This window comes from Hesperophylax consimilis, chromosome 8, assembly GCF_061612785.1.
Source record: "Hesperophylax consimilis isolate HC1 chromosome 8, BYU_Hcon_1.0, whole genome shotgun sequence".
NCBI lineage: Eukaryota > Metazoa > Arthropoda > Insecta > Trichoptera > Limnephilidae > Hesperophylax > Hesperophylax consimilis.
Window position 1 is genome coordinate 1,156,865 of NC_142843.1, and position 24,706 is coordinate 1,181,570.

The 24,706-nt window shown below is 39.1% G+C and overlaps 1 protein-coding gene across 6 annotated transcripts in view; it reads left to right on the forward strand.

The window, feature by feature from the left end:
- Window positions 1-24,706, forward strand: part of SERCA (ATPase sarcoplasmic/endoplasmic reticulum Ca2+ transporting SERCA) — a 44,012-nt gene that overhangs the window by 16,533 nt on the left and 2,773 nt on the right. For all 6 annotated transcript variants that reach the window (XM_089634720.1, XM_089634724.1, XM_089634726.1 and 3 more), the window contains exons 2-9: window positions 208-351; window positions 20,244-20,261; window positions 21,032-21,114; window positions 21,192-22,882; window positions 23,464-23,653; window positions 23,832-23,979; window positions 24,093-24,351; window positions 24,440-24,676. In XM_089634720.1, the coding sequence (XP_089490846.1) occupies window positions 234-351; window positions 20,244-20,261; window positions 21,032-21,114; window positions 21,192-22,882; window positions 23,464-23,653; window positions 23,832-23,979; window positions 24,093-24,351; window positions 24,440-24,676 (2,744 nt within the window). In that variant the 5' untranslated portion in view covers window positions 208-233. The remainder of the gene's footprint in view (window positions 1-207; window positions 352-20,243; window positions 20,262-21,031; window positions 21,115-21,191; window positions 22,883-23,463; window positions 23,654-23,831; window positions 23,980-24,092; window positions 24,352-24,439; window positions 24,677-24,706) is intronic.

The window sequence follows — 24,706 nt, forward strand, 5'->3', positions numbered from 1 at the left end:
CTGCTCCTCGGCTTTATAAAACGGCACCGCTTACGATATTCCAGTGTCCACGAGTCCAAGTATCATCCTTCCATCAAAACCATCCAAAGTAACTTCCAAAATAATCATTAAACCAAAAATGCATCGTACATTCTAGAGAAGATGACGTATGTCTGCCGTGTGTCACAATGTTTTGACCATTATCCTAACCTAATTGTTTTGTTTCAGAACTGACGACACTACAGTAACCAACCATGGAGGATGCTCACGCTAAATCCGTGGACGAAATATTAAATTATTTCGGCACAAATGAAGACAAGGGTCTAACACCAGATCAAATCAAAAGAAATCAGGAAAAATATGGACCTAACGGTGAGTGACTTTCATTATTTCGTACCCCTGTGGCCAGCTTATATTGAGATAAAACTAATGTTCCTAGGAACTCAAATAATGGCGTCTGTTCACATTATACAGCCCATTCACGGAGCTAATATTTCTAATGTGGTTATTGTTATAACATGTTCATGTTTAAATCATTGCTCTTTGCTTGATGAGATCTAAAAATGATAAGCCGTGTTTGAAAAGTAAATATATTTACTGATTGTGACATGTATTTACCACCTTGCATTCGTATAGGGGAAACATTAAATAATGCATAATTATTATATAAATAAGAGCATGTCAACATTACAATAATAGAGGTTACATCAACCTTGCCATAGAGCCTATCTATACTATACTCTACTTTGCGATAGGTACCTACCTAGCAATAGCAGAGCTACTTACTACCCCCCAGCTTGTTCTTTGAAATAAATCAAATTATTAGTCATTTACCATTTTCCTTATTTCAGCATTTTACAATATTTTCATCTTAATGTTCTGTATAAATTATTTATATTTCAAACTACATTAATGGATTTATAAAATATCTATACTAAAACTACAATCGTAGGTTTAATAATTGTTAGCAGCATTATTATTATTTTTTACAATAGATTCGAGTATGTTTGCACTCCTGAATCATAATTAATATAACATTTCAAAATAAGAATGATTCAAAAGAACAAATGGTACATGCATAGGTAACTTCCTTGAAGACTTGCCTCTCGTCTCTATTTGTAGTATAAAAATAAGTCAATTCTATTTCCTGACTTGCATAAATTTAAAATAAATAATACCAAAATAAGAACAAACTTATTTATAAAATCCTAGTAGCAAGCAATAAAAGTATTTTGCTGTTTACTATTTTAGTGAAGTGCACATGAAACGTTCTTGAAACTAGTTCAATTTAGGTTAGAAATCGTTATTTTATGCATGTTCAAAGAATGTGTAATATTGCAAATACCGTTCGTACTAAATTACTTACTATGGTTCACTTTAATGGAGGTCTGAAAATAAATTTCATTCAAGTTCATGAATGAATATTTCATGTTGACACGTGAAGTCTAGTCGCATAAATAAACCACTCTAGTAGCTTTCACTATGACCTGTGACATGCGACCACCCGGACCTGCCGCAATGTTACCATGCCCTTCGGCCTTTGACAGTACCTACCCATAAATCTGCCATCATTTTTTCACGCTAACCTATCATCGAATAATATTTCGTGGATGGTACCTATCCTTAAATTAATTAATTCACGTTTATCAGTACCTACCCATAAATCTACCATCGTCATTTCTCGTTCGGCAGTACCTATCTATAAATTAACCGTTATTTCATTTTATACGTATCTAACTTAACATTGAAAATAAGGGTGACCGGATAACTCATCAAAATGGCAATTCAACACACCTTTAAAACGTGATATAAAGTCATGAAAAGTGATGAAACGAAAACTAGAATACGTAGGTTAGGTTTATGTGTTAAGTTTTTTCATTGCTTTTAAAGGTGTGTTGAGTATCATGTAACCGAAAATAAGTAGGTACCTCTACCCACGGAAGAATGCACTAAATAATAATCATTTCGGACAACCTTGACAATATTTTTTCTTTTGTGTTTTGGTTCTGGGAATTATTAACAAAGCTAAAGCCGAAAAGGGCATAAGCCCAAAATGTTTGAAAATAAGCAAGAGATGTTCCCTTTATCTATCTAACATCTTTATTGTGGTAACAATGTAAACTTCAATGGCTTCTTCGTCCTTGTTTCCTTTGCCTGTAGATTTTCTTGTTTATAGTTGGATTAGGAAAAGTTTAGTTAGTCGGGAAATATCATCCGTATTGACTTTGTAAACTAGCCACTGCACCAACTAATGCTTGCGGAAGTGCGGTCAATTTGCAGTCCCGGGTACGGATGTATTTCTGGTCGTCGCGTTTGGTCGTCAGCATCAAGCCATCTCTTCAATGCACTAGTTGGTTAACAGAACACATCGATTCGTTTTAGTTTCAGTCGGTAATTCTGATTAGTACTAACTTATACTAAAACATCGTTGTACCCTAGTTCAGCTAAACACGATTTGCTTTCATCGTAAATCAACACTAGATGCACGACGCAAAACTAGAATGTCTACAGTTTTATTTTTTTAAATTTGTTAAGAAATTCACAGACGCATCGCAGCCAACATTGTTGAGCAACAATAATTTATAACATGACATTTCAATAAAAATGTCTGCCGTTGTTATTCTTTTATTTATAATATTTACCTAATTACAATGTAGAGTATTTTAATTTCGGTATGGACGATCTTTCGCGTGGAAAGCCTCATAGAAACGAGATAAGTCCTTTATCAGATGGTTGTAAATCCGTCCTTATCTCTGTTGCCCTGTAGCTGTCAAGTCAGTGCAATCGGTCACCTACCCAGCCCCGGTGCAGTCTTGAGGTGGCTGCTGCATTTACTCTCACTTTTGTTTCACTGTTGACCTAAAGCCCAATTTAAATGGGCCGCGAAATATTCTTTGCAGTGTACCTACCGGTCCGCATTCGTTTGACTAATGTATACAAATATTATTATCTAATGTAGCTTCCTTACATTGTAGCGCTTTGTTATCGTCAATGTTTGTGAAAGAGTTTGTGTTTCTGCATATTTTATGTGTTTAGATTTAGCGCGTCTTTCCTCTCGCCATTTGGATGTAATCCCCTGGTATTTGATTTGACCACGAAACGCCGACATTATATTATTACGTCGACAGAGTTTCGGCGACCGCTACTTTCACCGGGTTATTTTGTAGATTCTATTTGTTGCCAGATCGTAAATACGCCAGCCTTCATCTCGTCGCTTCTTCCCGCTTTCCACTTCACGCAGATCTCGCGCATCTTACGACTTTCCTGTACTATGAATAAGTCATCAGTCATTAGATATTGGATAACGATTCGAGCACTCTTCTTTTCACCGGTACGAATGAAACTTGTAAGTTCTCCCCAAGCGAGATCTGGATTTTATTCCACCTTCTAAACAATGTGTTTACCTTGTTCATTTGATTGCGCCATGTTAACATTAGATTAATTTATTTTCTAGTATTCCGTGAACATGGCGCCATATGTACATTTGCCGGTCTATGGCTTACTTCCGTGGGCGGAACCTTATCAGTCCGCACATTAACTTCACTAATAATCCACAAGGTACTAAAATAACGTACTGTTTCAGCTATGTCTGCGTGTTCATTAAATAGGAAAATCTATACCGCATATGTACTTACTTTCTTTTCAATGTCCCCAACTTTTAGGCATGATGGTGTAAATTGAAGATTTTGTATAAATGACCAGGCTTACTTGCAAATAATGGTAAACTTCTTACTTATTCCTGGAAACACTGAATTATTCATAGAAGGGGATCGTAAAGAACTATTCACATTATTTAGAAAGCTTGGTCACTTCCCCCTGTTTCTTTTCATCGTTATATTATTCCTTCACTCTCTGACCGTGACTGGGAACACATAATGATGAGGAAGCGGGAGAAATGTTCACATCAACACTTGCTATGTTCATTTTAACAAGCGTTAATTCACTTCCGATCTTCACATCTAAATATGGAACAGTTAAGTCAATACGCAGACATGACGGCACAGGCATTACTGAAGAAAGTTTGCAACGTAATCTCGACATTTCAAGTAGTGTTTATCTAAGCACATGGCCTCACTGGTGATAAGTGATAAGTGTAATTACTAGTCCATGTGATCATCTACTGCCCGCTCTGATCTCAATCGAATGTACTATACATTCCAAACTCCCTTGAACTCGTGTTAGTTAATTAGGTTATAGGTGAGGCAAGAGTTTTTTTTAACTTTTCTAATATATTCTCCTGAAAGGAAATGTAAACGCTATAGATTATTTTACCTTCGACTTGTTACTTGTTCCCGACCGACCGTGTCGATCTCCAAACGTTCGACACAGCATTCTTGACATCCGTAGTGCCATAAACAATAAGTGTTATTCAAAGATACCTTCTTTATCGGCCGTCAAATCGTAAGGTTAAGTGCGTGCGATTGTTCATTGCACATTGTTTTTATATTTTATTACGTTTAAGCGACACTTGTGCCATATAATAATAAATCATTATCTGCAAGACAAAACATTGGGTAGGGTCGGCTAACTCCGTTTGGGTTGTCTATACCTGTAGTGGCTGTATCCTAACAGTAGCCTAGAAGCCGGTGTATGCCGAACTGTGTCAACTGGGAACAAGGTAATCGGACCCGGCCTATCTCTATCTCTCGCGGGCCTTATCTGTCATTTAATAATTCCAGCAAACAATTGGACCGATAAGTCGTTGCCGTTGCTGTTGGTCTAGGTAGTTACACGAGTAATCACCGCGGTAATAATTGTCCTCGACCCATTCGGGACGACACAACACAACGTAACGCTGTAATGTAATGTACTGTAACGTTGTACTAAACTGCAAACAAGCTACGATCCATGTAGTGCTTTGTTTCCATCTCTACCAACCCGAATGCTAAAATCTTTAGTATTAAAGTGTTATTTTATGAAAATGATACGAGCATTCGTCATGCAGTTCTTGAACCATGCATTACTTGTTTTGATGCCCGCTGGTCTATTTTGCGAAGGCAATTTATTTATACAGTAGACTTAATATATTGTTGACACACACGTTACCTTACCTTGTTGCAAGAAAACTAGTAATAGTGCTCCCAGTTGCCTTCTTCTCCCCACAATCGTCATATTTAAATAAATTCAATAAATATTTAGCTTCTGGAGAAAGTTCACCCCCCTATTGCCTTTTCCCTGTATAATCTTCATCATTTAGCTTCTCGAGAAAGTTCACCTCCATATTGCCTCTCCACCATCGTCACCGTATAACTTAGCTTCTGGCAAAATTCTCTTCCCTATCGATATCTAGTCCGGCGATAACGTCTGTCTTTGACAGTATGTCATTTTTATTGGGGGATGTATTTTAGCCTCATCTGCGTCAAAGATGAGATAATTGACGTTAGCTCAGCTCGCACGGCATTCGGCAGGTCTCTAGTCCTAGTCCTAGTCTGTAGTTGGTCGCCTCTGCCAGGTAATTTTAGCTCGCACGTGCGTCACCGCAGTATTTCGAACTTATCCCGGGCCCGCGCTATCTGACCCGCCATCGGCCATCCAATCGAGCCATGTCAACTATTTGCTCAAATCATTTAACATTTGTTTTAATCTAAAGCTCTCTTCCCGGCGGGGGTGGTGCAGTCGGGAAACCACCGCCGAGGGGTGGTGGTGGCGCCGACGCTACCAAACAACCGCCCCCTAACTTCACTGGCGACTTACGCCCCCTGGCCGGAGCCTGTTGAACATCCCGCCCCCCGCCTGGCGATGCCGGCTTAGGGTGTAATTGGATTTTCCCGAGCGGGATATTGAAATTCAGTCAGGATTGGAGTGCTTACACGTCCCGAGGAACTCGACTCCAAGGCGAACTTCGCTTGATGTAGTTCAACCGCTAACGAGAAAATCCGTTGCCAAAGAACTTCCAACTTCATCAGCACGACTTTTTAATGCTTCTCATGTCCGTTTATTATTTATTTACAAATAATGATAGTATAAATCCATAAACCTAGTCTTTTTGTCATATCTGTCAAATTTTGACGGCCGGCATAGTCCAGTGGTAACGCATTGGACTGCCATTCCGAAGGTCGCGGGTTCGAACCCGGCGTGCGCAAATAAATTTTATTTGATTAATTTGTGTTATTTCACAATTAATTAATTAAAAATAATATATAGTATATTTGCGGCACGTTCCAGAGTGGAAGATACTACCAGTATCGCCCTGGTGTAAGACCACCATTCAGAATTGAAACGTTGCTCCAAATGGCTTTAGCCGTGTTTAGTGACTAGATCTGAATAGCCAGGTACTTCCCCACCTTCCTCTTTCCCTTCCCCACTTACCTTCAGCCTCACAACATCCCCCAATTGGGGATGCCATAGTCTCACTGGCTCCAGACGGGAGCAGTTGGGATTCTTGTGAGGTATTCACTCTAAAAAAAAAAAAAAAATTAAAAAAAAATACACACCTATTACCTACCAATACTTCCCTAACGCCGCTGCAGAGTTGGTATAGCTATACGGTGAAGAGGGACGTATACTGCTCGGGTAAAATCTTTACTCAATAATATTCATGCAAGTTTTGTTTTAGACTGACACCACTTTCTTCCAATCCTCGAAAACACTGTCATTTTCCGGTTTTGTTGCTAATTTTACGTTTCTTCAAATGATATTTGCGATGTCATTGACCCGGTCTGTTTTGAATTGCTTCGAAATTCGGCCAATTCGATTATGCGTTCCGTATTTGCTTTGGTGAATCGATTTAAACTATTCCTCTAATGGTGCTGCAAATGGGTATTATAGCTTTTTACATTTTCATTGCGCGACCGATCGACGTTTGTCAAGCGAACTTATATTTGTTAACAAGTCCGCGATCTCCGTTTTACTACGATTTTAATACGTTTTTCTATACCTGGGGGTCGGCTGCTTTAAAAATCTGTCAACTTCTAATACTTAAACTTTAGGGTACTATCGTGTTACGGCCGGTATGCTCGTGATTATGAGTAACGTTTTCTACTAACCCGCTGTTATCCTCCCGTATTATTTATTCTGAGTAAGACGGAGTACGTACAACAGAGAATGATGATTTCGATGCTTACGCATTTCCCCAAAAAAAAAGTTTTACATTAAGGGGACGGTATCAAATCTCGACTTCAGTACAGTTAGGTATTATTGCTACTTGTAAATGAATCGGTCGGCCGCTAGAACACCTGCGTCTTTTGAGTAGATAGGGGGATGATTGACACGGTTTTGATAAAATACGAAATAAAAATACACGTGCTTTATAAAATTTATATTTATTTACTAAATAATGGATACAACTTGACAGAATAAAAATCATACTAGCAAAATAATGGATATACAGTCACATCTTTTACGCCCTGGACCTTTTTTGACGTCTCAGTTTTTTACTCAAAGTCACGTAGAATCTAATCGTGTTTTGACTTGGAAAAGATTTTTGGTTCATAAATTTGATTGTATGGTTTGTGTAATGACAATAACTGTTTTTTTTAATATAATATTACCAGAAAGCAATGGGTGTGAAAAAGGGAAAACGTAAAATTAAGTTACGACAAATATTTTTTGATTATATATTTAGTGCGATAGAAATGGAAAAAAGTTTATTTGTAAATCATGAATGTAATTTGAAAATTTATTTCAATGTTTTTTTCGTACTCGGGAAAGAATATATTTTACAATTTTAACTTAGATATACAAAAAAGTAGAATGAAGTACATAAACTAAGAAAAAAACACAGTCTATGATAGATATAAAGAAGTTGATAAAAATTGATATAAAATTATCTAAATGTCTTGGTTAAAAATACTTTTTTCATGTTTTTAGCATAATATCCTCGAAAAGTGCCAAAACTTTGGCTTTCTTTGTGGTTAAGGCTATTAAAAAAGTTTTTTGTACATTTTATAAAATACACTATAATTCTTACTATGCATGTTACCGGTAATATATTATTTTATATTTATTTTCTCTCTCTCTCATATAATAATATTTATATATTTTTTTTTAATAATTTATTTATAATACTACTACCCGGAATTAGCCATCAACGAAATTCAGTGCATTTATCAATGGATCTGATAGACATTGTTCCCAATCTTAGCGACAGTTTGAAAGGAATCGGTAGAATCGTTGAAAGCACCTTCACACTAGTCTCGCAAAGTCCATCTCCAAACTCCGTAATCCAGATTTTGCACCAAATCGGCAGAAAACTCAAGAAATTCAAGCTGGATGCTGAAGTTATGACGTTAGATCCGAGTTCAATGCACATCCAAACTCCTTAATCCCGATTTTGAACCAAATCAGTAGAAAACTCGAGAAATTCAAAATGGATGCCAACATTATGTTTTTTGACGTTAGATCCGAGTTCAATGCACATCCAAACTCCCTAATCCCGATTTTGAACTAAATCGGCAGAGAACTGCAGAAATCCAAGATGGATGCTGAAATTATGCATTTTGACATTAGATCCGAGTTCAATGCACATCTAAACTCCCTAATCCCGATTTTGAACTAAATCGGTAGGGAACTGAAGAAATCCAAGATGGATGCTGAAATTATGCATTTTGACATTAGATCCGAGTTCAATGCACATCTAAACTCCCTAATCCCGATTTTGAACTAAATCGGTAGGGAACTGAAGAAATCCAAGATGGATGCTGAAATTATGCATTTTGACATTAGATCCGAGTTCAGTGCACATCCAAACTCCCTAATCCCGATTTTGAACTAAATCGGTAGAGAACTGGAGAAATTGATTGATGCCGAAATAATGCATTTTGAAATTAGATCCGAGTTCAAGCCACCACCTACTCCGTTTTACCGACTTCGATAGAAGTCGGTAAAAATTTGTAGAAAACGTGTCCATCGGAATGATGTATTTTGACAAACCTTATTCTTCTTTTCCTCCAGTGGAGCGGTCTCTTTCGGCGCTGTACGCGCGAGTCCCTTTATTATTTCCCATTTATGTGCCCCTTTATTATTTACGTATTGGTACCTGAAAAAGGTAAAAAAAAGTTGAGACCGTAAAACAAGTTTCAAATTATATATTACAAAATAAATAATATTTAATTTCCACTTACCCCTTGGCTATAGCACCAATCTCCTCTGGATTCCTATTAGAAATTTGAAAGTTGGCCGAGGACTGGAGAATAAACAAAACAAGCGTGCTCTCACTTCCGAATTCACCTCGAGACTGACAGTGACTAGCGGTGTTCGGTCAAGCCATGGACAATGATTTCATCCATAGGATTTTGTATGACGGAAAATAATTGAAATATTCGGGAAGTTTAATTGAATCACAACAAAAATCCATATATCTTAAAGTGTTTTTTATTTATTTAAAATGACCTGTATCATATTTACTTTGAGATGACCGATGGATTTTAAAAAAAAATCTCTCTGATAGGAGCTATTCTGCTTCCAGCGAAGGCATTTTTGAAGTTTTACGTAAAGTTGCAATGTGTATTTCATATAGAATAAAAAAGTTTACGATAAAAAAAGTTCATTCACTGGTAACATAAGACATTTTTCTAACTACCCCTATAGAATTTTTAGATAAATTATTAGTGGTATTCCTTTTACTAGGTAAATACAAAGTGATGTTTAGCGCTATTTATGATACTTCCCCCTTAATATGAGATATATATGTACGATGCTTTTACGACGCCTCGGTACTAATATGAATATCAACAATAATACTCCAACTGCTATCAGGTAAATATTTACCCAAGTCGCCAGATGATTCGATTCATCGAAATGTTCGTAATGCACAATATTATAATTTTATTGGGCAGCCGTTCATTCATCCGCGTCCAATCGTATCCAGTACAGGCGGTACAGCATTAGCAACCTCTCGCCTCGTCCATCAGGTGTCAGTGGTCGTGTTTACTAACAGAAGTCGCGGCAGGATTAGTGAGGATAAGGAGATGGATGGGTTGAACAGCTGCTGGCTGCGGCTGTCTGTGGGCTGCGAGGCCGGAAGTTGCTCCCTGCGCACTTCTCGCGCTGGTTCTTCGATAGTTTCTCTTTTACGATTTGTCTTACAAAAATAATCCTCGCCGGCTGTAAAAATCAACGTAACCGATTTATCTTTAGCCAATAAACTCAGATTTTTCAATTGTGTTTACACACTTTTCTTCTCCTGATCGCTATTTTTAGCGTTAGTTTAGTGAAATATCTCGTCAATGTCCTTTTACTGTATATTTAAAACTATACAGGTATTTAAATAAATTTATCAAAGCATTGTAAATTGGGCTATACTTGGTGGGTATTTACAGATAGAGGATGAGAAACCAAACTTGCACAAAAAATAAGTTTAATCTTGTTGATTTTACGTGTATTCTACTCTCTTATTTAGTTATGAATAATATGAGTTTCGAGTTTCTCTCTGAATTAATTTTCGTGATAATAAATAATGTAAGATAAAATGTATTATTTTATGCACATATTTGCTGTAATCCGAGTTTTGTTTTTACTAATTGGTAGGTACAAAGTTTACACAGAACGCGTAATAAGTCAGTTTATTTAATGAAGTTGTAACGTGAAACCCACTAACACTGGTGTGATGGCGTGCCGACAGTATTTTTCTCTCGCTTACGTAAATACATCTGAAGCCGCAAAACGTTGCCAAATAACAAGCAAATGGACAAATTAATTCAATACTTATTGTGTAATGGTACTTTTACTTTCACTGCATGCAAATATAAACCATTGCTGAAAATGTAAAAATGTTAAATGTTTGTTGCCGACTCATTTTGTTTGTGCTGAAATCAGCGAAACAATGTTCCAGTATAGTTTAATGTGGCTCACGGCCTCTGGTTATCGCGTTCAGTTGCATATTAATGCCCGCGAGCAGCATGCATCGCCCCTTTGAAACCGATTACTCCACCGTGCAATATACATAATCCGTCAAGTCACTCAATAAGTAACAGACGCACTACAACTGTGTTTCGGTCGAACGTCCCAGCATCCCGTTACCCGTTAGTCTGGCAACTGTGGCAGGGCAGAACACAGCCGGTAGTGGCATGGCAGTCGCGACTAGCTGGATGGCAACCAAGTTTCCACGATATAAAACAACCATCAAGCCACTATGCTGAATGAACTAGGCGGCGAGCGTTTTACCGTAATGCTAATTCGCCTCGGTAACGCGACTCCGCATTGTATTGCGCTGGCAGAAACGACAACGTGGACTTTTCTGCTTTCTACCGAATATACGTGGACTGTGAACTGACGACTGACTTACCCACCAACCTACGACAGATACCCATTTTTTCTAGTTATTTCCGAGCCATACTTACCTTTATCCCGTTGAAACTCATCAAACTCACTAAACAACGTTTCCTATTTCGTAAGACACTGGTGAATAGGTTAATGTTTTTTACTGTTATTTTGTTTTAGTACTCGTCTCAAATGTTTAGAATCCATTCTTGTTCATTGTAGCAAGTAAATAAAACGGCGGCGTGCGTATTGCTGGCGGCTTAACAGCCTCATATTCATATATGGTGTCAATGTCAGTGCACTTCTGCGGCGACAGGTGGTATCGTGTCCGCCGCGAGTCGCCTTCACCTCCGCGGGCCATGCCACCATTGTTACACCATGCAAAGGCATTCTGATGGGTCATTTCACTCGAAAGATGAAATCACGAAATAGTATTATGTATCCACTTATTGTTATAGTTTCTGCCACGACGTTCCCATGTTTACAAAGTACCGTTGAAATGATCCATCCTAAGCCATTCCCTAATGTGGAGATCACTTTTGATCCTTTCTTAAGCCGTAGAGGAGGAGCGGATCCTGTCAGTCCTGTGACCTATTACGTGTACCTACCTCTTCGTAATTAAACATTCTCTACAATGCTAGAATCAATCCTTCATTCGCACGAGGTACATTATATACACTGTGTAATTCGTTATCTGAATTCCTGATTAGGCGAGTAACAACTATTAACAAGCACTCAATGTGTTATCCATTCTATTACGACGTGAATCGCCCAGAATATCTAAAAGGAAACCGCGAGATAAGCTTTACTTTAAACTTAACAAGCGGGGCTCTAACTTCCTATATTACATTATTATGTTATTGCTCCGCAGAAATTGAAACAAGATTGCTGATTATACATAATATTATGTCATGAACCGCTTGAAAATGCGTGTCCATGATGTACTAGTTACTTTGTAACAATGGACAAAAGAGATAATATCGTGGCGGTGGCTCCGTGACGTGGCCTCTGAGATGACGGGTTGAATCACTTGAATCATGTTCCATGTAGTGACGCGCGGGTCCAGTCTGTGACGTCAATCGATACAACCTACATAACCGCAGGTATGGTGTGCATTATTATTATTGCACCACGAGTCGTGATTTTTCATAGCACCTCGCTTTGAAATCATACTTTTATTAACAGCAATCGATGGCTAAATAGTTCTTCAGATGAAAACATAAGATTGCCATTAATTTCTGATCGTAACTTATAACAATGGACAATTTATTATTATAAAGCTTGCGCGAGGTAATAAAAACAGTATTGTTGAAATTAGTTGTTGTTTTACGCGAGAAATGCAACGATGTATCTGAAGGGACGCGTCGTCAATAAATTATAATTGCAGCTAGGGATAAGCAACGACGCATAAATAATAATCTATCGATGGGCAATTGCATCAGTCGGCAGAGTTAACTAATGGTAATGACTAATAATCGTCGTTAGTATCTTTGTCGTCCTTGTTAGTATGATTGAAGAGCTGACTGGTTGGTTGGTTGGTTGTAAAGATGATGGAGGGCGGCAGTGGTACCAGCCAGCACGCCGCCAGTTAGCGGAATTACACGTAGGAAGCGGTGATTAAACGCATAGCGTCGTACCTCTTAATCCAGGAGTTCGCAACTTCTTTCGGGTCGCGACCCCATTTTACAAAATCATGTGACCGCGACCCCTTTGTAAGAAAGGAATATGAATTAAAAAATTATACAAAACAAAAGATTATAAAACGAAAAATTTACAAAACAATAGTTTTATAGCCATGGAGAGAGGTTGTAGATATAAATCAAATCATAATAGAGACATAAACATTATTCACAAACCATCAGAAAAATATTATTTTATGGACCGCTTACATGTGGTAAGTTCGCAACTGAAAATATCAACCTTGGATAATAGGTTGTTGTAATTATTGCATAGTCTGTTCAGGCAAGAATTCGGCTTAGAGTTCGTTTAAATAATGCCTCCGTGACCTTTATACTTACATTTACCTCAAATATGTGATCTTCTTCGTAATATACAGGGTGTATCGGCACGTACCCGACAAACTTTAACCAGCTATTCTTTAGCATATTTGGAGTAAAAAATCTTATGTGCACTTTGCTGTCCGGTAACGTTTTTTTTTATTAAAAATTTATTATTCATATTTTCACCACATGTCACCACTGTTTTATCCTTTGTCAAAGTTTGAAAACCCATCTGGCAATATTTTATTCGAATTCCGTTGAATAATGTACGTGTGTACCTATATTGGCGCGCTTTTACAATCACAACGAAATGACACGGCACCATTCGTCTCATTTTTAACTATTATTATTTAGTGTGTGCGAAAGAGCGATGACGCTTTTCGACATACTTGCTTATAACAGCTGTTGAACACGAAAAGCAATGCCAATGACAGTGATGTAGTGTGGAATTTTGTTATTATTTTTGTTTTTTTGTTTAAAGTGCCCATAAAATTTTTTACTCCAAATGTGCTAAGGAATAGCTGGTTAAAGTTTGTCGGGTTAGTGCCGATACACCCTGTATAACCGTTTTATGAAGAACATTAATAAATAAATATTAGTCTTGTCAAGTTAGCGCAAATCGTAAGTGATTGAGATCCGCGGATGAAATATTCGGGGTGACTTTACTTTTCTTAAATAGCAAGTTATATCTGGATATTATATTAAAAAAATATGATGCTATTCTAGCTCCAAGTAAATATATTTTTTTACTGTTTCGGACGGCAACCCCACAGAAAACCCTTGGCGACCCCAAATGTGGGGTCGCGACCCTTTAGTTGAGAAGTAATGTCCTAGTGACTAGGACTAGGATCTAGTCTATAGCCCGGAGCCGCAGCCGCAGCCCGTTTCACATCCTGACTCGCCCCGGTGCTAATGGAGCGGAAGAGCCGCGACCGGTGGAAATATCCTTTTCTGCGTCTTTAATAGTTTGCGTGCGCCGATTCCATTTGATCTGAAGGAAGTCAATACTCGACTTGTCCTGTACCTACTGTCCTACCTACCTGCGTACATTACATTATACATATTCGGCAGTTAAATATCACCACGCCGAACTATGGCGTAAATGATTCAGGTTTACGAACTGGCCGACCAACTGGTTTGGTCAAGGATACCGGAAGTTTTCCGTTGTTTTTCCATATTTTTTTGCAACCATCTATGTTTTTTATTAATGTAAACACTAGCTCAAGTCCCCGGCGTTGCCCGGTCTTTACGCGGAGTTTTTTTGAAGGAGATGTATATAGTAATTTTCCTCTTATGTTGAACGTCAAGTGTGCATTTTTTTTATGTGATTACCGCACAAGTGTCCTTATTGGTTCCAACCGCCTGGAACCAGTAAGACTGGCATCCCTAATTATGTGGGGTATGTTGTAGGGCTGAATTTAGTGGGTAGGAGAAGGAGAAGGGAGGAGGAAGGTGGGGGAGCACCTAGCTATTCTGATCTAGTGACCAAACACGGCTAAAGCCATTTCAAGCAAAATTATAATTCTGAATTTTGTTCTTACACCAGGGCGAAACTAAGAGTATCTTCCACTCTGGAACGTGCCGAAAGTATATTATGTATTATTTTTAATTAATAAGTTGTGAAATAACACCAATTCATCAAATAAAATTTACTTGCGCACGCCAGGATTTGAATCCGCAACCTTCGGATTGCTAGTCGTAAGCCTTTTCCCTCGACCACGGAGGCCGTCAGTCATTAAAAAATATAAGTCATTTGTTTATTGTTATTAAGTTTAATTTGTAGAACTCCATTTTATTTTTTTATATATACAATAATATTATTATTGGGTTTATAAAAACAGTTTATTTTTAAACAAGTTCTGCTGTGTAATTATTATTACGCGTGACAGCTGTTTCGCCCTCTGAAGGCATTATCAAACTGTGGGTAGCCCACTTACAGACGATACATTTATATTATTTCTAGGTAGGTATTTTAATTTCAATTACTGATTTCGTAGGGGTGAACGAATTATACTAGATATCTTCAAACCTAGTGCAAATACGAGTGCACATTGAAGTACTTAATTATACTATTAAAATAACCCTATGAGTCATCGTTTGGGAATAACTAACATTAAGACATTCAGTCAAATTTAAACATTACACTAATTGGGGAAACTTTACTAGGGTAATAACCATCAATAATTTCTAACATTTTTACACAGAAATCAATTAAGAAATCAGTAATTGAAATTAAAATACCTACCTAGAAATAATATAAATGTATCGTCTGTAAGTGGGCTACCCACAGTTTGATAATGCCTTCAGAGGGCGAAACAGCTGTCACGCGTAATAATAATTACACAGCAGAACTTGTTTAAAAATAAACTGTTTTTATAAACCCAATAATAATATTATTGTATATATAAAAAAAAAATATATAAAAAAATAAGTCATTTGCATCAAGGGGTCGGAAAATTGGATGGTTGTGGTGGTTTTTCGAAATCTCATGTATCAATCATCTCATTTTGTACAAAAACAAACCTATCTCAAACACTCTACTTGGATATTACCGATCGATCGAATAATGCATTATTAAAATAATTTAAGTGATCCAAGTGAAGAGCCTACGCGGCCGATTAATCTGTATTTTCCCGCTGCGTAAATTATCCGATATCATAATAATGATTTTGTATTTTAATATCTAAATTGCCGGCAATATAGTGGATTTATGAGCAACACCCGATATTAGCCAGATACTTCCGGGCTAGGATGGTTCCATAATATTTCATTAAAATGAAAATTCAACACACCTTTTAAAAGTGATTAAACAAAAACTAGGTTTAATAGTTACATATGTAACCTATTTAACCTAGTTTTTTCTTCATCACTTTTCATTACTTTTTATCACTTTTTTTAGGTGTGTTGAATTGTCAGTTTGATGCGATACCCGGTCACCGTAAAATACCCATTTTCTTATGCCAAAATACGGCGTAGACAAAATACGTTAATTATCCGTATATTAATTTCAAGGCAATAGCTATTTAAATGCATCATTTTCTGAAGTAGATGTTCCTCGTTGTTATTAAACTGAAACGAAGTCTTTTATAAATAGTTTGTGCGTATTAAGAATGTCCAATGGTTATCTTCTTTATATATGAATACCGCACAAGAGCCTAATTGAACAGATTGTGAAAAACGCGAATAAAATTTACTTGCTCACGCCGGGATTTGAACCCGCGATCTGCAGATTGCTAGTCGAGAGCCTTAGCCCTCGATCACGGAGGCCAGTATTAAAAAGTTCCTGCCTTTTGCTTTGCTGTAAATTAGCCTGGAATAAAGTGAAACGCTTCCAGTTTTGAAGTGATTTCGTCCGCTGGCAAGCCCACCCCCCATCCCCTACTTGACCTACATCAACACTCACCTTTCTTTATTGGCGCCCTCCCCTCGCCTCAAGTCAAGCGCTAATCTAAATCATTCCTTCACTCACTCTCAAGGGTCTTGATGAACTTCATAAACCCTAAGGTCAATAATAACTACACACTTATTCTGTCTTATTCAGTCAGCTAGTTGAGGTATTGACGTACACGGGATGAGAAATACCAGAAGGAAAAAAACAAGTACAAAAAAATCACTTACAGTACTGGCCATTAAACTTTTTATGTTGATACCAGCTGAAGTCCAGTTTTTTTTTTATTTCGTGTAGTCAGTGATCTTCAGTGTTGAAGATCAAGTGTGCAGAATTTCATCAACGTAAAAAAATCACGGAATCTTATAATTATTGTGGGATTTGTGAAACTGAAAATATTCATCCAATATTTTCCTCGGGATCATTGGCTATCAAAAACCAATGTTGTCCGCTCGGGAGCCTTTATTGAATAACCAACACCTCTGCCATAGATCACCCCAAGTGGTCTGCTACGTTTGGTCATTTATCAGGGGTGCCCGTGTTCATCGTGCCGGATCGGGAGGCTGATTTACTGACCCGTCGCCTTCTGTCCAGGACTCCTGGACACACTGATCTCCTACCCACCCCTCGTGACTTCTTCTTTCCCAAAACATACTTTCCCTTTAGATCGGTCATTTTTTATAGATCTAGATCTGGAATTTTTGCTTGTCTGAATTGATCAGTTCCAATTTATATTATAGATTACGCACCTACAAGTGAAATTAGTATGTTTGATTTCAGTAGAAATTTATTAGTGAAGTAAATCATATTTTAGTATCGCTTGAGAAATATTGTTAGCAATACTATAACTTATTATGTTCATTAACTTTGTTATATTGTGTTTGTTGTAAAACATTCATTGACGTGATCAAATTAAAATTAATTAGTAAACAATGGTGTTGATTATTGTAATTGGAGAGCTAGCGGCGTTTCTCGCCATAATTCGAGGATCGGCTCGCGCAAATGTATTCACGCCATAAGACTAATTACTAATTAGCTAGCAACGACTACTGAGACTTCTAAGATTCACATCTAAGGACTTATAATTTAGTGACTTAAAACTAAAATATATTTAATACTGGTAATATACAGGTGTATCGGCACGTACCCGACAAACTTTAACCAGCTATTCCTTAGCACATTTGGAGTAAAAAATCTTATGTGCACTTTGCTGTCCGGTAACGTTTTTTTTTTATAAAAAATTTACTATTCCTATTTTCACCACATGTCACCATTGTTTTATCCTTTGTCAAAGTTTGAAAACCCATCTGGCAAATATTTTAAGTGTCAGCTACACTACTCGCTTCGACGCTTCGACGAAGTCCTCGACGAAGTTAGCCGAAGTTCGAAGTGCCTGCCCACACACTCGTGCAACTTCGCGAGTAACGCTTCGAGTCCTTTGACTCGGGCGCATTTACCGACAACAATTGGAAGTCGGGCGAAGCGAAGCGAAGTTGCCCGAAGCGAAGTTGCCCGAAGCGAAGTGAAGTTCGTGCCCACACTATTCAGTCAACTTCGATCAACTTCGCGAGTAGTGTAGCTGGGCTTTTATTCGAATTCCGTTGAATAATGCACGTGTGTACCTATATTGGCGAACTTTTACTATCACAACGAAATGGCACGGCACCATTCGTCTCATTTTTAACTATTATTATTTAGTGTGTGCGAAAGAGCGAAGACGCTTTTTGACATACTTGCTTATAACAGCTGTTGAACACGAAACGCAATGCCAATGACAGTGATGTAGTGTGGAAATTTTAAAATTTTTTGTTATTAATTGAAAAAAAAAATGCTACCGGACAGCAAAGCGCCCATAACATTTTTTACTCCAAATGTGCTAAGGAATAGCTGGTTAAAGTTTGTCGGGTTAGTGCCGATACACCCTGTATATTCAAAAAACCATCTCTATTAGTCATAATTTTAAGTCATAAAGATGACTTACAATTATGGCTAGTAGAAATTATTTTAGTAACTGCAGTCTGCACCGTCACACCGGGAGAACATGAATCAATAATAATATCAACCATCAATACACACATTACACGCCCGTGTTTAGGTAACGCTCCTTTGTAGATGTCTGACTAGTTATTATTTTTATTCAACAAAGTGATCGTCAGATAATATATGATTTTAGATTTTCTCGGCCAAGATGACTAACGTGATTCAGTTTTTGGTTATTATGCCGTGTCTCACTTCCTCCTTTAGCCAACAACTACACAGTCCAGTCCTTCTGCGCTTCACTGAGCAGGAACACTGTTTAGAAAAGTAGCTTCTTTATATTTTTTAATGCATACAATAAATGCTCCTAATAAAATAAAATAAATCCTGTTCTGACGGATGCGGCGTTATAAGGAAAACAGAATAGTATATGAGTAAACTTTAGTATAGTCCAACATCAGGGCAGTGCTCTGCCCAAAAAAAAAACTTAAGAATGAATCACGATAATGCCAAAGTGTTTATCGTATTTTCTTTGATCCCCAATAAAACTGAAACTCATATCTCTTGGCGAAAAGAGTATCGAAATTAATACATGAAAATAACATGCAAAAATAACGTTATCGGTTTATAATCACTTCTAAAGCTTATTTTTTAACTCCACGTTTCATAGAAAAGATAAATTTAGTTTCGTGGTACGAATTTGAAGTTATACCCCCTTATAAATGGCTTTTATCTCGATTTTTCTGCGAAGTGTAAGCCAAAAGTTAAAAAGGTTGATCCATATTGTTAACTACGCTGACGTAAGCCAAAGTGTGTATTTTGGAGAAAATGTTTATTTTCAAAGAACTTGATCTAGGGTTGAAAGATGTGTCCTTTTTTTTTTATAGTGAATACCTCACAAGAGTCCCAACTGCTCCCGTCTGGAGCCAGTGAGACTATGGCATCCCCAATTGGGGGATGTTGTGAGGCTGAAGGTAAGTGGGGAAGGGAAAGAGGAAGGTAGGGAAGTACCTGGCTATTCAGATCTAGTCACTAAACACGGCTAAAGCCATTTGGTTTTCCATTTCCTGCTGCTACTATATACATATCTGTATATAGTTGCGGATAGTAGCGATATCCACCCACGTCGCAAATTTCTCTTGATTTACGACTGTTATTAGTTATTATTTATTATTAAAGCAAAGCAATTACGAGTTTTATTGCTCCAATTTCGACATTAATTCGCGACAATACCGAACACGCTGTATTGTTAAATATTATTATTATTCTGCGTACAATTTACACACGTAAACGATATGTCGTCATTGTGGATGGTCAGTTTATTTGTATTCAGTTTTCAGGCACTTTTGTCTATTATTATTATTGACAGAGCCCTGGCAATAGTGGCTAGGAGCACTATCAGATAGCGGTTGTATTATAATAGTCGACATTAACATGGCCTTTAACACGCGACATATTGAATATTTAAAATATTTTAGAACACAAATAATAAAAGGGATTGCCTGTAAAAGCGCGATACGTAATCATGAATGAACAACCCAGCAATTGTATTTGCTAGACGAAATGCGACCGTACATTCAGTAATATAACCCCATTTGTATGTAGATGTAGTCTTATATTAAATGATAATTTTGCTATGTGTTATTGTGTATAATTTAAATAAACATTGTCTAATAATATGTTGTCTCTTTTGTTTACAGAACTGCCGACGGAAGAAGGTAAGCAGTAATATTATCTTAATACTAGCTGACGTGTAGGAGATAGACATATACCATCGCGGACTTTTCTGCAGGCCTATGATAGACAATTCCGTAGTACATCATTTTGATGTATCTCAGGTTTATACAGTGCCCGAACATATATTTTTTCGATTCTATTATAAAACATCGATTTTTCTCTACTTTCTATAAATATAATAAGCACGTATTATATATGTAAACCTTCCGGGAGAAATTCTCCAAATGATAATAAAAACCCTATCAAAATCCGGTGCGTAGTTTAGAAGAACTGAGCGCACAAACAGACAGACGCGGATGTATTAATTAGTTCCTGCCTTTTCTTAACTTGGTAAAATTCCCAATTGATGATGGCGATGTGATAATTTGGTGTCACGACCCTCTAGGATAAAAGTTCGTGTGATGTCTTGAAAGTATGTACGGGTTTGGTTCTGCTTCTGATTTGGTTACGCATGTTTTGGTTGTCTTAAATAGCTAATATGGTAGACGTTCCCGCCGCACCGGTGCGCGGTGTGAGTGACACCTGCGTAAATATAATCAGAGACCTGGCCTCACATTATTCTGAAGCGGCTTTGTGGTATACCAACCAAACAAATAACAGATAGTACATATCATTTGGGACGCATTATTTGTTCGGGCGAATTCTCTTCCGTCAGTTGTTTATCTCTTCATTAATTGAAAGAGATCATTTTTTATGTTCGTTTAAAAATGACTGAAATATTGTTTACTATGCTATTTGTTTATGTTTCCAGGCAAATCCATTTGGCAACTAGTGTTGGAACAATTCGATGACCTCTTAGTAAAGATTTTGCTATTAGCCGCTATTATTTCCTTTGTAAGTATTTGTTTCACCGATGTGTGTTTAGTGTTTAGAGGCTATCGCGGTTCTAACGTCCGTCTCGTTTCTTGCAGGTCCTAGCTTTATTTGAAGACCATGAAGATGCATTCACAGCCTTCGTGGAACCCTTGGTCATTTTACTTATTCTTATTGCCAACGCCATCGTCGGTGTCTGGCAGGAAAGAAACGCCGAATCAGCCATTGAAGCTCTGAAAGAATATGAGCCTGAAATGGGAAAAGTGGTTCGCGGAGACAAGGCCGGGGTGCAGAAGATCCGCGCCAAGGAGATCGTCCCCGGAGATGTGGTCGAGGTGTCTGTGGGAGACAAGATCCCCGCTGATATCAGACTCATCAAGATCTACTCCACCACCATCCGCATCGACCAGTCCATCCTCACCGGAGAGTCTGTGTCCGTGATCAAGCACACCGATGCCATCCCCGACCCCCGCGCCGTCAACCAGGACAAGAAGAACATCCTGTTCTCCGGCACCAACGTGGCTGCCGGCAAGGCCCGCGGTATCGTCATCGGAACCGGCTTGAACACCGCCATCGGTAAAATCCGTACCGAGATGTCCGAGACCGAGGAGATCAAGACTCCCCTTCAGCAGAAGTTGGACGAATTCGGCGAGCAGCTCTCCAAAGTCATCTCCGTTATCTGCGTTGCTGTATGGGCTATCAACATTGGACACTTCAACGACCCCGCTCACGGAGGAAGTTGGATCAAGGGCGCGGTGTATTACTTCAAGATTGCCGTCGCCCTCGCCGTCGCAGCCATTCCCGAAGGTCTTCCCGCCGTCATCACCACTTGCCTCGCCCTGGGAACCAGGCGTATGGCTAAGAAGAACGCCATCGTCAGGTCTCTGCCCTCCGTAGAAACCCTCGGCTGCACGTCCGTCATCTGCTCAGATAAGACTGGAACCCTCACCACCAACCAGATGTCCGTCTCTCGCGCTTTCGTCTTCGAAAAGGTCGAGGGAGGAGACAGCAGCTTCCTGGAGTTCGAGATCACCGGCTCCACCTACGAACCCATTGGAGACCTGTTCTTGAAGGGACAGAAGGTCAAGGCCTCCGAATTCGACACCCTGCAGGAGATGGGAACTATCTGTATCATGTGCAATGACTCCGCTATTGATTTCAACGAATTCAAGCAGGCTTTCGAGAAGGTCGGTGAAGCCACCGAGACTGCCCTGATTGTGTTGGCAGAGAAGATGAACCCCTTCAGCGCCCCCAAGACCGGACTGGACCGCCGCTCGGCCGCCATCGTCGTCCGCCAGGAGATCGAAACCAAGTGGAAGAAAGAATTCACCCTGGAATTCTCCCGTGACAGGAAGTCCATGTCCTCCTATTGCGTGCCCATCAAGACCTCCCGCCTGGGAACCGGCCCCAAGCTGTTCGTGAAGGGAGCGCCCGAAGGCGTGCTGGACCGCTGCACACACGCTCGCGTCGGAACAAGCAAGGTGCCCCTGACCGCCACCCTGAAGAAGCGCATCCTGGAGCTGACCGCCCAGTACGGAACTGGTCGCGACACCCTCCGCTGCCTGGCCCTCGCCACCGCCGATAACCCCACCAAGCCCGAGGATATGGATCTCGGAGACTCTAACAAGTTCTACACCTATGAAGTCAACCTCACCTTCGTCGGTGTCGTGGGCATGTTGGATCCCCCTCGCAAGGAAGTGTTCGACTCCATCGTCAGGTGCCGCGCTGCTGGAATCCGTGTTATTGTAATCACTGGTGATAACAAGGCTACAGCAGAAGCTATCTGCAGGTATAATATTGTTATTTTATTTCTTAATCCATCATCATTTTTGATCCGAAAAAAAAAATACCAAAATTCCGTTTTTCTTGTTTAACTTGAAAAACATCCAGAATCAGGCAATATCGTGTTATTTTATACATTTTCAATTTACACTGTAATTATACAGTATTATTTCGTAAATCTGAATGCTGAAATGAGCGCCCATGTCATGTGCTATACATTTCGATTTTCGTGGGAATGTTATTTGTTACATTGTAGTGTTATTTCGGAAATCTGAATCTAGAATCATAGAAATGTCATTTTTTTTTTTTTCATAATTTTTTCGATTTTCCCGACAACATGTCACATTATTTCGTAAATCAGAATATAGAATAAAGTAATATCATAAATTTTTTTTCTAAAATTTAGGAGGGAACAAATTTTTTTCTTCGAAACTTCAAATCACGCGACTTCATTAATTTGGATGTTGATTGAAGTCTCTTGGAGTGGATTTGTAAATAACTACTAGTAATAACAATTGGATAATATTACCTTAAGAATGCTGAACTATATAATACTATAATGTACTTAATAATTGTACGCAATTCCAGGCGTATCGGTGTCTTCACTGAAGAAGAGGACACAACCGGCAAGTCTTACTCTGGACGTGAATTTGATGACCTCCCCTACGCTGAACAGAAGCAGGCTGTTGCCCGCGGCCGTCTCTTCTCCCGTGTGGAACCCTCCCACAAGTCCAAGATCATTGAGTTCCTGCAGAGCATGAATGAGATCTCTGCCATGGTGAGTCCCACTTCCATACTCCTCCTTGCTCCTGAATCATACTGCTTATATCTCCCTTTTGAGAGGTAGCACTGAGCTATCAGCGGCAGACCATATTTTTACTACTTATCTACTATCCATAGAAAAACCTGTGTGAAAATGTAAATGTTGACTAATCTCATTTGTTTCTCCCACCCAGACAGGAGATGGTGTGAATGATGCTCCCGCCCTGAAGAAGGCTGAGATTGGTATTGCCATGGGATCAGGAACTGCTGTCGCCAAGTCCGCCTCCGAAATGGTGTTGGCTGATGACAACTTCTCATCCATTGTCGCCGCTGTTGAAGAAGGTACCTATTGCACAATGGCTTCCATTAATCTTTCTTTGAGGTGCACCAATCCAATTATTGCTCAGTAATTGGTAAAATGATGTATATTTACTAACCATTTATTTGGTCTCCAGGTCGTGCCATCTACAACAACATGAAGCAGTTCATCCGTTATCTGATCTCCTCCAATGTTGGAGAGGTGGTGTCCATCTTCTTGACTGCCGCTCTGGGTCTTCCCGAAGCCCTCATTCCCGTCCAGTTGCTGTGGGTCAACCTTGTCACTGACGGTCTGCCCGCCACCGCCCTCGGCTTCAACCCCCCCGACTTGGACATCATGGATAAGCCCCCTCGCAAGGCTGATGAAGGTCTCATCTCCGGATGGCTGTTCTTCAGGTACATACCGACTAGTACTACTCTTTACTCTTCTTCTCTGATTCTGGTAATAGTGAAGACTAATAGTGTTTTTGCTGATTCCTCTCAGGTACATGGCTATTGGAGGATACGTAGGAGCTGCAACTGTAGCCGCCGCCACCTGGTGGTTCATGTACTCGCCCGAAGGACCCCAGATGACCTACTGGCAACTCACCCATCACTTGTCCTGCATCGGAGAGGGAGACGACTTCAAGGGAGTGGACTGCAAGATCTTCACCGATCCCCATCCCATGACCATGGCCCTGTCCGTGCTGGTCACCATTGAGATGCTCAACGCCATGAACAGGTAGATGAAGTGGGATAGTAACAGATAGTG